The sequence below is a fragment of the Salmo salar genome, chromosome ssa16, assembly GCF_905237065.1.
Source record: "Salmo salar chromosome ssa16, Ssal_v3.1, whole genome shotgun sequence".
Lineage (NCBI taxonomy): Eukaryota > Metazoa > Chordata > Actinopteri > Salmoniformes > Salmonidae > Salmo > Salmo salar.
The window spans coordinates 33,586,103-33,602,754 of NC_059457.1; the positions used below are offsets into that span (position 1 = coordinate 33,586,103).

At 45.0% G+C, this 16,652-nt stretch overlaps 1 protein-coding gene across 2 annotated transcripts in view; it reads left to right on the forward strand.

Annotated features, from left to right (window-relative positions):
• The window catches only part of LOC106573702 (cadherin-13-like), a 706,604-nt gene that overhangs the window by 643,619 nt on the left and 46,333 nt on the right, over nt 1–16,652 (forward strand). For both annotated transcript variants that reach the window (XM_014148993.2, XM_014148994.2), the window contains one exon: nt 3,855–4,085. In XM_014148993.2, coding sequence (XP_014004468.1) covers nt 3,855–4,085 — 231 coding nt within the window. The remainder of the gene's footprint in view (nt 1–3,854; nt 4,086–16,652) is intronic.

A 16,652-nucleotide genomic window follows, 5' to 3' on the forward strand; every position in this document is an offset into this window, starting at 1 on the left:
ATAGCAGAGCTGCAAGGCCAGGGGCCCACAGACAGGGCTCTGACAATAGACCAGATAGCTGAACTGACTGGGTTCACTCATTGGACCTGAGGAGGGATCTAGACATGCAGCCTGACGCATACCAGAATGGGTTATTCATAATAAGCCTGCTCTCTCTCTAAACACGCAATGTCAATGGTTACAAAGATTAATTTAAACTCTGTCAATTTATACTGCCAACAATATTGTGTAGCCTATATGGAGGGGAAGGGAAATATATTGTTACTCTGTTGTAACATTGATTTGTTTAATGTAATGTTGAACTCTGACCAAATTGCCTATGAATGCAAAATGGATAATGATTTAATGTCTCAACACACTTATTAGTTTAATTTAATCTCCGTGACAAAGCAGAGTGAAGTAGAGGACAATTTTTTGTTTTGTTGATGAGACAGGTTGATTATGAGGATATGATGATGATGAGAAGGAAGGAGGGAGGACAACAGAGTGATTAGGTGAAGGAATATTCATTTTGGAAGCCAACAGAAAACAATCATAAAAAAAACAATCACTTCATTAAACTCTAGCCAAGCACAGTGTCTGCTTGTCTCACTATAAATGACCAGTATCTGCAGGTTTCCTGTGACATCTGTCTTCGCTGATAGTCTCTAGTGTTGTGTTAAAATAAATTACAGGGCCTTGTCCCAAGCAATCTCCATCTTCATCAAAACTCCAGCTTCTAATTGCACTCTTTAGATCAAACTTAAGAGGTTGCTACAGCAACATACCATTTTTGATACTGAAACTTAACTCTCGGAGGTCCTAAACCCTGTTAGTTGAACCTCACCCAAAATCTTTTTTGCTGACGAACAGTCTGAGGATGCAGACAGAAGAAGTGACAATTTGTCCTTACCCTTCTATAAACACATTAACAGTGAGAAAAACTCATTTTCCATTTGGATCGCAATTTCTTTTATTAATTCCCACATTTTTCCATCTGTTTCTTTAGTTCAGATTGAACAGCTGTTGTGTCTGATTGTGTCTCATCTCCTCCTAAACCACCAGTTGGTGGCGCTGTAGATGTAATTGGCACCAGTGGCATCACAGGAGACAATTTTTGTCTCATGCAAATACATGTTAGATTTTAATTATGCAGACAAACAATTAGAAATATTGTGATTATTATATCTGTGTAATCACATATTGTTGCCCTATTACTGTATGTGGTCTGAACATAGTAAAAAGTGGATATTTTATCAGGGAAAATTAGAAACAGGAAGTCCTGCCTCTTGCGCAGTCAGCATATATACACTACAAAAGTATTTTGACACCCCTTCAAATTAGTGGATTCAGCTATTTCAGCCACACCCATTGCTGACAGGTGTATACAATTTAACACACTGCCATGCAATCTCCATAGACAAACATTGACAGTAGAATGGCCTTACTGAAGGGCTCAGTGACTTTCAACGTGGCACCGTCATAGGATGCCACTTTTCCATCAAGTCAGTTCATCACATTTCTGCCCTACTAGAGCTGCCCCGGTCAACTGTAAGTGCTGTTATTGTGAAATGGAAACACCTAGGAGCAACAACGGCTCAGCCGCAAAGTCGTAGGCCACAGAAGCTCACAGAATGAGACCGCTGAGACCACTGAGTGCTGAAGAGGGTAGCGCGTAAAAATCCTCTGTTCTTGGTTGAACACTCACTCCCGATGTTCCAAACTGCCTCTGGAAGCAACGTCAGCACAGTAACTGTTTGTCGGGAGCTTCATGAAATGGGTTTCCATGGCTGAGCAGCCGCACACAAGCCAGGAGAATGCTACCTGCCCGAATGCATAGTGCCAACTGTAAAGTTTGGTGGAGGAGGAATTGTGGTCTGGGGCTGTTTTTCATGGTTCGGGCTAGGCCCCTTAGATCCAGTGAAGAGAAATTGTAACGCTACAGCATATAATGACATTCTAGACAATGCTTCCAACTTTGTGGCAACAGTTTGGGGAAGGCCCTTTCCTGTTTGAGCATGACAATGCCCCCATGCACAAAGCGAGGTCCATACAGAAATATTTTGTTGAGATCAGTGTGGAAGAACTTGACTGGCCTGCACAGAGTCCTGACCTCAACTCCATCGAACACCTTTGGGATGAATTGGAACGCAGACTTCGAGCCAGGCCTAATCAGCCAACATCCGTGTCCGACCTCACTAATACTCTTGTGGATGAATGGAAGCGAGTTCCCACAGCAATGTTCCAACATCTAGTGGAAAGCCTTCCCAGAAGAGTGGAAGCTGTTATAGAAGCAAAGGGGGGACCAACTCCATATTAATGCCCATGATTTTGGAATAAAATGTTCGACGAGTAGGTGTACTGTACACATACTTTTGGTCATGTAGTGTATATTTATAAATATTCATAAACTACGGTATTAGACTAAACTTGCATCATCGTTGTGGTATTGAGAGGTAAACATGAAAATGCTTTGTTATCCAACTGATCTTGTGTCCATTCTGTCATCCTGTGAACCCTTTTCATTGCTGCTCGCAGCTATTTTTTTGTGTATGTTTCCAAGAAACAATGGTTGGTTCAACTAACCCTTTGTCTCACCTAACCACACTCTGCCCTACGGGTCAGTGTGTCTGAGAAGTTTATCACCAATCTTGATAAGCCTATATCTGCTGGGATTTTTATAATAAAAACTTTATAGGTATAATTTTTGGTGGGGTTTACAGTGCTTCGTAAGGATTATCCTGTCTCTGTTTAGTCTTTCTCCAGAAAATGCCACCGCTCAAAGCACCACCTAACTAATAACACGGCCATGAAAATGAAATAGGCTCTCGTTTGAACAGTTTGACATTTATGACACATGCATCTTGACATGATCGCCTCCTATTCACTCAAACTTTTCAAGGTACCTGGAAAGCAGATAGCGGTGAGATGATTCTCTAATTCTGATCTTGTCATGTGTGGGTAATTGCAAGTGACTTCCAGAGTTGTTTTGCATGCAGCCACTTTTCAAATCACCTCTAATCTCTATGCAACAGGAAGTCTGTGTCACAAATGGTACCCTATTTCCTAGTGAACTACTTTTGGCCAAAAGTTGTGCACTAGGGAATAGGGCACCATTTTGGATATAGACTTTCTGTTTTTTAGAGATTAGAGGAATAGGGTGCCATTTGGGACTTGGACAAACTCATACAGCACACCATGTCTGATGCTGCAGTGCCCTCTCTCTGCATCATTCAATTAAGAGTAATCTCATCTAAACAACAGAGACCTGCTCTCCCTGCCAAGCCAGGTCTCTCAACCACTTTTTCCCCCCTTTATTTAACTAGGAAAGTCAGTTAAAAACAAATTTGTATTTACAATGACGGCCAAACCGTCCCCTAACCCGGACGACGCTGGGCCAATTGTGCGCCGCCCTATGGGACTTCCGATCACGGCCGATAGTGAGGGGATCGAACCAGGGTCTGTAGTGATGACTCTAGCACTGCGATGCAGTGCCTTAGACTGCTGCCCCACTCGGGAGCCTATTATCAATTAACCATGATCCAAGTGATTCATGTTCCTTTGGTCTGGAAATGACACACAGTTTGTTTTGTACAGTTCTTTATCAAGTTAAATGAAGCTCAGAGTCAAAGGAAAGAGATAAGTTAACCACAGAGCTAGAATCTCAGGAAGTTGGAACCACCTGACTGGATTCAAGTGGAAAGAAACTGATACTTGGAAATAGTTGCAGGGGGATAGACCTGGCAAACCTGAAATAAACATTTCCCAAAACACCAGAGTACACTAGGCTTTCAGAACAGTGCCTTGTGTTTGTAACAGAGATGGCTGTGTTGTTGATGTTTTAGTAACAGGTGTGTATTGTGTCCTTCTCACAGGTAGCCCACCAGCCACTGGTACTGGCACTCTGGTCATCCACCTGGAGGACTACAATGACAATGCTCCCTATGTTCACCCGTCTGTGGTACGGGTGTGTGAAGACGCCAAGGACAGTGTGGTGATAGTGGGGGGACGGGACAGGGATATCCACCCCAACACTGGGCCCTTCAAGATCGAGCTGGGGAAACAGCCAGGGCTGGAGAAGACGTGGAAGGTCTCCAGGGTCAACAGTGAGTTCAGACTATTACATACAGAACATTACACTCCCTAGGCCGCTACCTACAGAACAGTACATTTACTAGGCTACTACAGGCACTCCCTAGGCCGCTACCTACAGAACATTACACTCACTAGGCTTCTATCTACAGAACAGTACACTCACTAGGCTTCTATCTACAGAACAGTACACTCACTAGGCTGCTACCTACAGAACAGTACACTCACTAGGCCGCTACCTACAGAACAGTACACTCACTAGGCTGCTATCTACAGAACAGTACACTCCCTAGGTTGCTATCTACAGAACAGTACACTCACTTGAGTGCTACCTACAGAACAGTACACTCACTAGGCTTGGACAGGCACTCCCTAGGCTGCTGTCTACAAAACAGTTAACTCACTACGCTGCTACCTACAGAACAGCACACTCACACGGCTGCTACCTACAGAACAGTACACTCACTAGGCTGCAACCTACAGAACAGTACACTCACTAGGCTGCTGTCTACTGAACAGTACACTCACTAGGCTGCTATCTACAGTACACTCACTAGGCTGCTACCTACAGAACAGTACACTCACTCGGCTGCTATCTACAGAACAGTACACTCACTCGGCTGCTATCTACAAAACAGTACACTCACTAGGCTGCAATCTACAGAACAGTACACTCACTCGGCTGCTATCTACAAAACAGTACACTCACTAGGCTGCAATCTACAGAACAGTACACTCACTAGGCTGCCATCTGCAGAACAGTACACTCATTAGGCTGCTATCTACAGAACAGTACACTCACTAGACTGCTATGTACAGAGCAGTACACTCACTAGGCTTCTACCTACAGAACAGTACACTCACTAGGCTGCTACGTACAGAACAGTACACTCACTGGGCTGGTACAGGCTCTACCTTGGCTACTATCTAACAGTACACTCACTAGGCTGCTGTCTACTGAACAGTAAATTCACTAGGCTGGTAAAGGCACTCCATAGGCTGCTGTCTACAAAACAGTTAACTCACTACGCTGCTACCTACAGAACAGCACACTCACACGGCTGCTACCTACAGAACAGTACTCTCACTAGGCTGCTATCTACTGAACAGTACACTCACTAGCCTTGTACCTACAGAACAGTACACTCACACGGCTGATATCTACAGAACAGTCCACTCACTACGCTGCTATCTACAGAACAGTACACTCACTAGGCTGCAACCTACAGAACAGTACACTCACTAGGCTGCTATCTACTGAACAGTACACTCACTAGGCTTCTACCTACAGAACAGTACAATCACTCGGCTGATATCTACAGAACAGTACACTCACTAGGCTGCTATCTACAGAACAGTACACTCACTAGGCTGCAATCTACAGTACACTCACTAGGCTGCTACCTACAGAACAGTACACTCACTAGGCTGCTATCTCCTGAACAGTACACTCACTAGGCTTCTACCTACATAACAGTACACTCACTCGGCTGATATCTACAGAACAGTACACTCACTAGGCTGCTATCTACAGAACAGTACACTCACTAGGCAGCAATCTACAGTACACTCACTAGGCTGCTACCTACAGAACAGTACACTCACTAGGCTGCCATCTGCAGAACACTACACTCACTAGGCTGCAATCTGCAGAACAGTACACTCACTAGGCTGGTACAGGCACTCACTAGGCTGCCATCTGCAGAACAGTACATTCACTTGGGTACTACCTACAGAACAGTAAACTCACTAGGCTTCTATCTACAGAACAGTACACTCACTAGGCTGCTATCTCCAGAGCAGTACACTCACTAGGCTGCAACCTACAGAACAGTACACTCACTAGGCTGCTACCTACAGAACAATACACTCACTAGGCTGCAATCTACAGTACACTCACTAGGCTGCTACCTACAGAACAGTACACTCACTAGGCTGCCATCTGCAGAACAGTACATTCACTTGGGTACTACCTACAGAACAGTAAACTCACTAGGCTTCTATCTACAGAACAGTACACTCACTAGGCTGCTATCTACTGAACAGTACACTCACTAGGCTTCTACCTACAGAACAGTACACTCACTCGGCTGCTACCTACAGAACAATACACTCACTAGGCTGCAATCTACAGTACACTCACTAGGCTGCTACCTACAGAACAGTACACTCACTCGGCTGCTATCTACAGAACAGTACACTCACTAGGCTGCAATCTACAGTACACTCACTAGGCTGCTACCAACAGAACAGTAACTCACTAGGCTGCTATGTACAGAACAGTACACTCACTAGGCTTCTACCGACATAACATTACACTCACTAGGCTGCTATCTACAGAACAGTACACTCACTAGGCTGCTATCTACAGAAAAGTACACTCTCTTGGCTCCTACCTGCGGAGCAGTACACTCACTAGGCTGCCATGTACAGAACAGTACACTAACACTGCTGCTACCTACAGAACAGTACACTCACTAGGCTTCTACCTACAGAACAGTACACTCACTAGGTTGCAAAGTACAGAACAGTACACTCACTAGGGTACTACCTACAGAACAGTACACTCACTTGGCAGCCATCTACAGAACAGTACACTCACTACGCTTCAAACCTACAGAACAGTACACTCACTAGGCTGCTATCTACAAAACAGTACACTCACTAGGCTGCAAAGTACAGAACAGTACACTCACTAGGGTACTACCTACAGAACAGTACACTCACTTGGCAGCCATCTACAGAACAGTACACTCACTACGCTTCAAACCTACAGAACAGTACACTCACTAGGCTGCCATCTGCAGAACAGTACACTCATTAGGCTGCTATCTACAGAACAGTACACTCACTAGACTGCTATGTACAGAACAGTACACTCACTAGGCTTCTACCTACAGCACAGTACACTCACTAGGCTTCTACTTACAGAACAGTAGACTCACTAGGCTGCTACGTACAGAACAGTACACTCACTGGGCTGGTACAGGCTCTACCTTGGCTACTATCTAACAGTACACTCACTAGGCTGCTGTCTACTGAACAGTAAATTCACTAGGCTGGTAAAGGCACTCCATAGGCTGCTACCTACAAAACAGTTAACTCACTACGCTGCTACCTACAGAACAGCACACTCACACGGCTGCTACCTACAGAACAGTACTCTCACTAGGCTGCTATCTACTGAACAGTACACTCACTAGCCTTCTACCTACAGAACAGTACACTAACACTGCTGCTACCTACAGAACAGTACACTCACTAGGCTTCTACCTACAGAACAGTACACTCACTAGGCTGCAAAGTACAGAACAGTACACTCACTAGGGTACTACCTACAGAACAGCACACTCACACGGCTGCTACCTACAGAACAGTACTCTCACTAGGCTGCTATCTACTGAACAGTACACTCACTAGCCTTGTACCTACAGAACAGTACACTCACACGGCTGATATCTACAGAACAGTCCACTCACTACGCTGCTATCTACAGAACAGTACACTCACTAGGCTGCAACCTACAGAACAGTACACTCACTAGGCTGCTATCTACTGAACAGTACACTCACTAGGCTTCTACCTACAGAACAGTACAATCACTCGGCTGATATCTACAGAACAGTACACTCACTAGGCTGCTATCTACAGAACAGTACACTCACTAGGCTGCAATCTACAGTACACTCACTAGGCTGCTACCTACAGAACAGTACACTCACTAGGCTGCTATCTCCTGAACAGTACACTCACTAGGCTTCTACCTACATAACAGTACACTTACTCGGCTGATATCTACAGAACAGTACACTCACTAGGCTGCTATCTACAGAACAGTACACTCACTAGGCAGCAATCTACAGTACACTCACTAGGCTGCTACCTACAGAACAGTACACTCACTAGGCTGCCATCTGCAGAACACTACACTCACTAGGCTGCAATCTGCAGAACAGTACACTCACTAGGCTGGTACAGGCACTCACTAGGCTGCCATCTGCAGAACAGTACATTCACTTGGGTACTACCTACAGAACAGTAAACTCACTAGGCTTCTATCTACAGAACAGTACACTCACTAGGCTGCTATCTCCAGAACAGTACACTCACTAGGCTGCAACCTACAGAACAGTACACTCACTAGGCTGCTACCTACAGAACAATACACTCACTAGGCTGCAATCTACAGTACACTCACTAGGCTGCTACCTACAGAACAGTACACTCACTAGGCTGCCATCTGCAGAACAGTACATTCACTTGGGTACTACCTACAGAACAGTAAACTCACTAGGCTTCTATCTACAGAACAGTACACTCACTAGGCTGCAACCTACAGAACAGTACACTCACTCGGCTGCTACCTACAGAACAATACACTCACTAGGCTGCAATCTACAGTACACTCACTAGGCTGCTACCTACAGAACAGTACACTCACTAGGCTGCCATCTGCAGAACAGTACACTCACTAGGCTGGTACAGGCACTCACTTGGCTGCTACCTACAGAACAGTACACTCACTAGGCTGCTATCTACAGAACAGTTCACTCACTAGGCTGCTATCAACAGTACACTCACTTGGCTGCTACCTACAGAACAGTACACTCACTAGGCTGCTATCTACAGAAAAGTACACTCTTTGCCTGCTACCTACAGAACAGTACACTCACTAGGCTGCTATCTACAGAACAGTTCACTCACTAGGCTGCTATCTACAGTACACTCACTTGGCTGCTACCTACAGAACAGTGCACTCACTAGGCTGCCATCTACAGAACAGTACACTCAGTAGGCTGCTATCTACAGAAAAGTACACTCACTTGGTTGCTACCTACAGATCAGTACACTCACAAGCCTGCCACCTTCAGAACAGTACAATCTCTAGGATGCTATCTACAGAACAGTACACTCACAAGGCTGCTATCTACAGAACAGTACACTCACTAGGCTGGCATCTGCAGAACAGTACACTCACTAGGCTGCTACCTACAGAACAGTACACTCACGCGGCTGCTATGTACAGAAAAGGATACTCTCTATTTTGCAAAGTACAGAACACTACACTCACAAGGCTTCTATCTACATAACAGTACACTCACTAGGTATGTACAGGCACTCCCTAGGCTGCTACCTACAGAACAGTACACTCAATTGGCAGCCGTCTACAGAACAGTACACTCACTAGGTTGCTATCTACAGTACAGTACACTCACTAGGCTGCTATGTACAGAAAGGTACACTCACTTGGCTGCTACCTACAGAACAGTACACTCACTAAACTGCTACGTACAGAACAGTACACTCACTAGGCTGCTATGTTCAGAAAAGTACACTCATTTGGCTGCTACGTACAGAACAGTACACTCACTAGGCTGCTATCTACAGAACAATACAATCACTAGGCTGCTATCTACAGAAAAGTGCACTACCTTGGCTGCTACCTACGGAACAGTACACTCACTAGGCTGCTATCTACAGAACAGTTCACTCACTAGGATGCTATCTACAGTACACTCACTTGGCTGCTACCTACAGAACAGTACACTCACTAGGCTGCTATCTACAGAACAGTTCACTCACTAGGCTGCTATCTACAGTACACTCACTTGGCTGCTACCTACAGAACAGTACACTCACTAGGCTGCTATCTACAGAAAAGTACACTCTTTGGCTGCTACCTACAGAACAGTAAACTCACTAGGCTACTATCTACATAACAGTACACTCACACGGCTGCTATCTTCAGAACAGTACACTCACTAGGCTGCTATCTACAGAACAATACAATCACTAGGCTTCTATCTACAGAACAGTACACTCACTAGGCTGCTATCTACAGAACAATACAATCACTAGGCTTCTATCTACAGAACAGTACACTCACTAGGCTTCTACCTACAGAACAGTACACTCACTAGGCTGCTATCTTCTGAACAATACACTCACTAGGCTGCTACGTATAGAACAGTACACAAACTAGGCTGCTACCTACAGAACAGTACACTCACTAGGCTGCTATCTACAGAACAATACAATCACTAGGCTTCTATCTACAGAACAGTACAGTCACTAGGCTTCTACCTACAGAACAGTACACTCACTAGGCTGCTATCTACAGAACAATACAATCACTAGGCTTCTATCTACAGAACAGTACACTCACTAGGCTTCTACCTACAGAACAGTACACTCACTAGGCTGCTATCTACAGAACAATACAATCACTAGGCTTCTATCTACAGAACAGTACACTCACTAGGCTTCTACCTACAGAACAGTACACTCACTAGGCTGCTACGTACAGAACAGTACACAAACTAGGCTGCTATCTACAGTACACTCACTAGACTGCTACCTACAAAACAGTACTCTCACTAGGCTGCCATCTGCAGAACAGTACACTCACTAGGCTGCCATCTACAGAACAGTACACTCACTAGGCTGCTATCTACAGAACAGGACTGTCACTAGGCTGCTACCTACAGAACAGTACACTCACTAGGCTGCTATCTACAGAACAGTACACTCACTAGGCTGCAACTTAGAGAACAATACAATCACAAGGCTGCTACCTACAGAACAGTACAATCTCTAGGCTGCTACCTACAGAACAGTACACTCAATTGGCAGCCGTCTACAGAACAGTACACTCACTAGGCTGCTATCTACAGAACAGTACACTCACTAGGCTGCAACTTAGAGAACAATACAATCACAAGGCTGCTACCTACAGAACAGTACAATCTCTAGGCTGCTACCTACAGAACAGTACACTCAATTGGCAGCCGTCTACGGAACAGTACACTCACTAGGCTGCTATCTACAGAAAGGTACACTCACTTGGCTGCTATGTTCAGAACAGTACACTCATTTGGCTGGTACAGGCACTCCCTAGGCTACTATCTACAGAACATTACACTCACTAGGCTGCTATCTACAGAACAGTACACTCACTAGGCTGGTACAGGCACTCCCTAGGCTACTATCTACAGGACAGTACACTCACTAGGCTGCTATGTTCAGAACAGTACACTCATTTGGCTGCTACGTTCAGAACAGTACACTCACTAGGCTGCTATCTACAGAACAATACAATCACTAGGCTGCTATCTACAGTACACTCACTAGACTGCTATCTACAGAACAGTACACTCACTAGGCTGCTGTCTACAGAACAGTACACTCACTTGGCTGCTATCTACAGAAAAGTACACTCAGCAGGCTGCTATCTACAGTACACTCACTTGGCTGCTACCTACAGAACAGTACACTCACCAGGCTGCCATCTGCAGAACAGTAAACTCACTAGGCAGTACAGGCACTCCCTAGGCTACTACCTACAGAACGTTCACTCACTAGGCTGCTATCTACAGAACAGTACACTCACTAGGCTGCAATCTACAGTACACTCACTAGGCTGCTACCTACAGAACAGTACACTCACTAGGCTGCCGTCTACAGAACAGTACACTCAGTAGGCTGCTATCTACAGAAAAGTACACTCACTTGGTTGCTACCTACAGATCAGTACAATCACAAGCCTGCTACCTTCAGAACAGTACAATCTCTAGGATGCTATCTACAGAACAGTACACTCACAAGGCTGCTATCTACAGAACAGTACACTCACTAGGCTGGCATCTGCAGAACAGTACACTCACTAGGCTGCTACCTACAGAACAGTACACTCACTAGGCTGCTATGTACAGAAAAGGATACTCTCTAGTTTGCAAAGTACAGAACACTACACTCACAAGGCTTCTATCTACATAACAGTACACTCACTAGGTATGTACAGGCACTCCCTAGGCTGCTACCTACAGAACAGTACACTCAATTGGCAGCCGTCTACAGAACAGTGCACTCACTAGGCTGCCATCTACAGAACAGTACACTCAGTAGGCTGCTATCTACAGAAAAGTACACTCACTTGGTTGCTACCTACAGATCAGTACACTCACAAGCCTGCCACCTTCAGAACAGTACAATCTCTAGGATGCTATCTACAGAACAGTACACTCACAAGGCTGCTATCTACAGAACAGTACACTCACTAGGCTGGCATCTGCAGAACAGTACACTCACTAGGCTGCTACCTACAGAACAGTACACTCACGCGGCTGCTATGTACAGAAAAGGATACTCTCTATTTTGCAAAGTACAGAACACTACACTCACAAGGCTTCTATCTACATAACAGTACACTCACTAGGTATGTACAGGCACTCCCTAGGCTGCTACCTACAGAACAGTACACTCAATTGGCAGCCGTCTACAGAACAGTACACTCACTAGGTTGCTATCTACAGTACAGTACACTCACTAGGCTGCTATGTACAGAAAGGTACACTCACTTGGCTGCTACCTACAGAACAGTACACTCACTAAACTGCTACGTACAGAACAGTACACTCACTAGGCTGCTATGTTCAGAAAAGTACACTCATTTGGCTGCTACGTACAGAACAGTACACTCACTAGGCTGCTATCTACAGAACAATACAATCACTAGGCTGCTATCTACAGAAAAGTGCACTACCTTGGCTGCTACCTACGGAACAGTACACTCACTAGGCTGCTATCTACAGAACAGTTCACTCACTAGGATGCTATCTACAGTACACTCACTTGGCTGCTACCTACAGAACAGTACACTCACTAGGCTGCTATCTACAGAACAGTTCACTCACTAGGCTGCTATCTACAGTACACTCACTTGGCTGCTACCTACAGAACAGTACACTCACTAGGCTGCTATCTACAGAAAAGTACACTCTTTGGCTGCTACCTACAGAACAGTAAACTCACTAGGCTACTATCTACATAACAGTACACTCACACGGCTGCTATCTTCAGAACAGTACACTCACTAGGCTGCTATCTACAGAACAATACAATCACTAGGCTTCTATCTACAGAACAGTACACTCACTAGGCTGCTATCTACAGAACAATACAATCACTAGGCTTCTATCTACAGAACAGTACACTCACTAGGCTTCTACCTACAGAACAGTACACTCACTAGGCTGCTATCTTCTGAACAATACACTCACTAGGCTGCTACGTATAGAACAGTACACAAACTAGGCTGCTACCTACAGAACAGTACACTCACTAGGCTGCTATCTACAGAACAATACAATCACTAGGCTTCTATCTACAGAACAGTACAGTCACTAGGCTTCTACCTACAGAACAGTACACTCACTAGGCTGCTATCTACAGAACAATACAATCACTAGGCTTCTATCTACAGAACAGTACACTCACTAGGCTTCTACCTACAGAACAGTACACTCACTAGGCTGCTATCTACAGAACAATACAATCACTAGGCTTCTATCTACAGAACAGTACACTCACTAGGCTTCTACCTACAGAACAGTACACTCACTAGGCTGCTACGTACAGAACAGTACACAAACTAGGCTGCTATCTACAGTACACTCACTAGACTGCTACCTACAAAACAGTACTCTCACTAGGCTGCCATCTGCAGAACAGTACACTCACTAGGCTGCCATCTACAGAACAGTACACTCACTAGGCTGCTATCTACAGAACAGGACTGTCACTAGGCTGCTACCTACAGAACAGTACACTCACTAGGCTGCTATCTACAGAACAGTACACTCACTAGGCTGCAACTTAGAGAACAATACAATCACAAGGCTGCTACCTACAGAACAGTACAATCTCTAGGCTGCTACCTACAGAACAGTACACTCAATTGGCAGCCGTCTACAGAACAGTACACTCACTAGGCTGCTATCTACAGAACAGTACACTCACTAGGCTGCAACTTAGAGAACAATACAATCACAAGGCTGCTACCTACAGAACAGTACAATCTCTAGGCTGCTACCTACAGAACAGTACACTCAATTGGCAGCCGTCTACGGAACAGTACACTCACTAGGCTGCTATCTACAGAAAGGTACACTCACTTGGCTGCTATGTTCAGAACAGTACACTCATTTGGCTGGTACAGGCACTCCCTAGGCTACTATCTACAGAACATTACACTCACTAGGCTGCTATCTACAGAACAGTACACTCACTAGGCTGGTACAGGCACTCCCTAGGCTACTATCTACAGGACAGTACACTCACTAGGCTGCTATGTTCAGAACAGTACACTCATTTGGCTGCTACGTTCAGAACAGTACACTCACTAGGCTGCTATCTACAGAACAATACAATCACTAGGCTGCTATCTACAGTACACTCACTAGACTGCTATCTACAGAACAGTACACTCACTAGGCTGCTGTCTACAGAACAGTACACTCACTTGGCTGCTATCTACAGAAAAGTACACTCAGCAGGCTGCTATCTACAGTACACTCACTTGGCTGCTACCTACAGAACAGTACACTCACCAGGCTGCCATCTGCAGAACAGTAAACTCACTAGGCAGTACAGGCACTCCCTAGGCTACTACCTACAGAACGTTCACTCACTAGGCTGCTATCTACAGAACAGTACACTCACTAGGCTGCAATCTACAGTACACTCACTAGGCTGCTACCTACAGAACAGTACACTCACTAGGCTGCCGTCTACAGAACAGTACACTCAGTAGGCTGCTATCTACAGAAAAGTACACTCACTTGGTTGCTACCTACAGATCAGTACAATCACAAGCCTGCTACCTTCAGAACAGTACAATCTCTAGGATGCTATCTACAGAACAGTACACTCACAAGGCTGCTATCTACAGAACAGTACACTCACTAGGCTGGCATCTGCAGAACAGTACACTCACTAGGCTGCTACCTACAGAACAGTACACTCACTAGGCTGCTATGTACAGAAAAGGATACTCTCTAGTTTGCAAAGTACAGAACACTACACTCACAAGGCTTCTATCTACATAACAGTACACTCACTAGGTATGTACAGGCACTCCCTAGGCTGCTACCTACAGAACAGTACACTCAATTGGCAGCCGTCTACAGAACAGTACACTCACTAGGTTGCTATCTACAGTACAGTACACTCACTAGGCTGCTATGTACAGAACGGTACACTCACTTGGCTGCTACCTACAGAACAGTACACTCACTAAGCTGCTACGTACAGAACAGTACACTCACTAGGCTGCTATGTTCAGAACAGTACACTCATTTGGCTGCTACGTACAGAACAGTACACTCACTAGGCTGCTATCTACAGAACAATACAATAACTAGGCTGCTATCTACAGAAAAGTGCACTACCTTGGCTGCTACCTACGGAACAGTACACTCACTAGGCTGCTATCTACAGATCAGTTCACTCACTAGGATGCTATCTACAGTACACTCACTTGGCTGCTACCTACAGAACAGTACACTCACTAGGCTGCTATCTACAGAACAGTTCACTCACTAGGCTGCTATCTACAGTACACTCACTTGGCTGCTACCTACAGAACAGTACACTCACTAGGCTGCTATCTACAGAAAAGTACACTCACTTGGCTGCTACCTACAGAACAGTAAACTCACTAGGCTACTATCTACATAACAGTACACTCACGCGGCTGCTATCTTCAGAACAGTACACTCACTAGGCTGCTATCTACATAACAATACAATCACTAGGCTTCTATCTACAGAACAGTACACTCACTAGGCTGCTATCTACAGTACAGTACACTCATTAGGCTGCTATGTACAGAAAGGTACACTTACTTGGCTGCTACCTACAGAACAGTACACTCACTAAGCTGCTACGTACATAACGGTACACTCACTAAGCTGCTACGTACCTTACAGTACACTCACTAGGCTGCTATGTACAGGAAGGTACACTTACTTGGCTGCTACCTATTGAACAGTACACTCACTAAACTGCAACGTACAGAACAGTACACTCATTTGGCTGCTACGTACAGAACAGTACACTCACTAGGCTGGTACAGGCACTCCCTAGGCTACTATCTACAGAACAGTACACTCACTAGGCTGCTATCTACAGAACAATACAATAACTAGGCTGCTATCTACAGAAAAGTACACTCACTTGGCTGCTACCTACGGAACAGTACACTCACTAGGCTGCTATCTACAGTACACTCACTTGGCTGCTACCTACAGAACAGTACACTCACTAGGCTGCTGTCTACAGAACAGTACACTCACTAGGCTGCTATCTACAGAAAAGTACACTCACTTGGCTGCTACCTACAGAACAGTACAATAACAAGGCTGCTATCTACAGAAAAGTACACTCACACGGCTGCTATCTTCAGAACAGTACACTCATTTGGCTGCTACGTACAGAACAGTACACTCACTAGGCTGCTGTCTACAGTACACTCACTAGGCTGCTACCTACAGAACAGTACACTCACTAGGCTGCTATCTACAGAAAAGTACACTCACTAGGCTGCTATCTACAGAAAAGTACACTCACTTGGCTGCTACCTACAGAACAGTAAACTCACTAGGCTACTATCTACATAACAGTACACTCACACGGCTGCTATCTTCAGAACAGTACACTCACTAGGCTGCTATCTACAGAACAATACAATCACTAGGCTTCTATCTACAGAACAGTACACTCACTAGGCTGCTATCTACAGA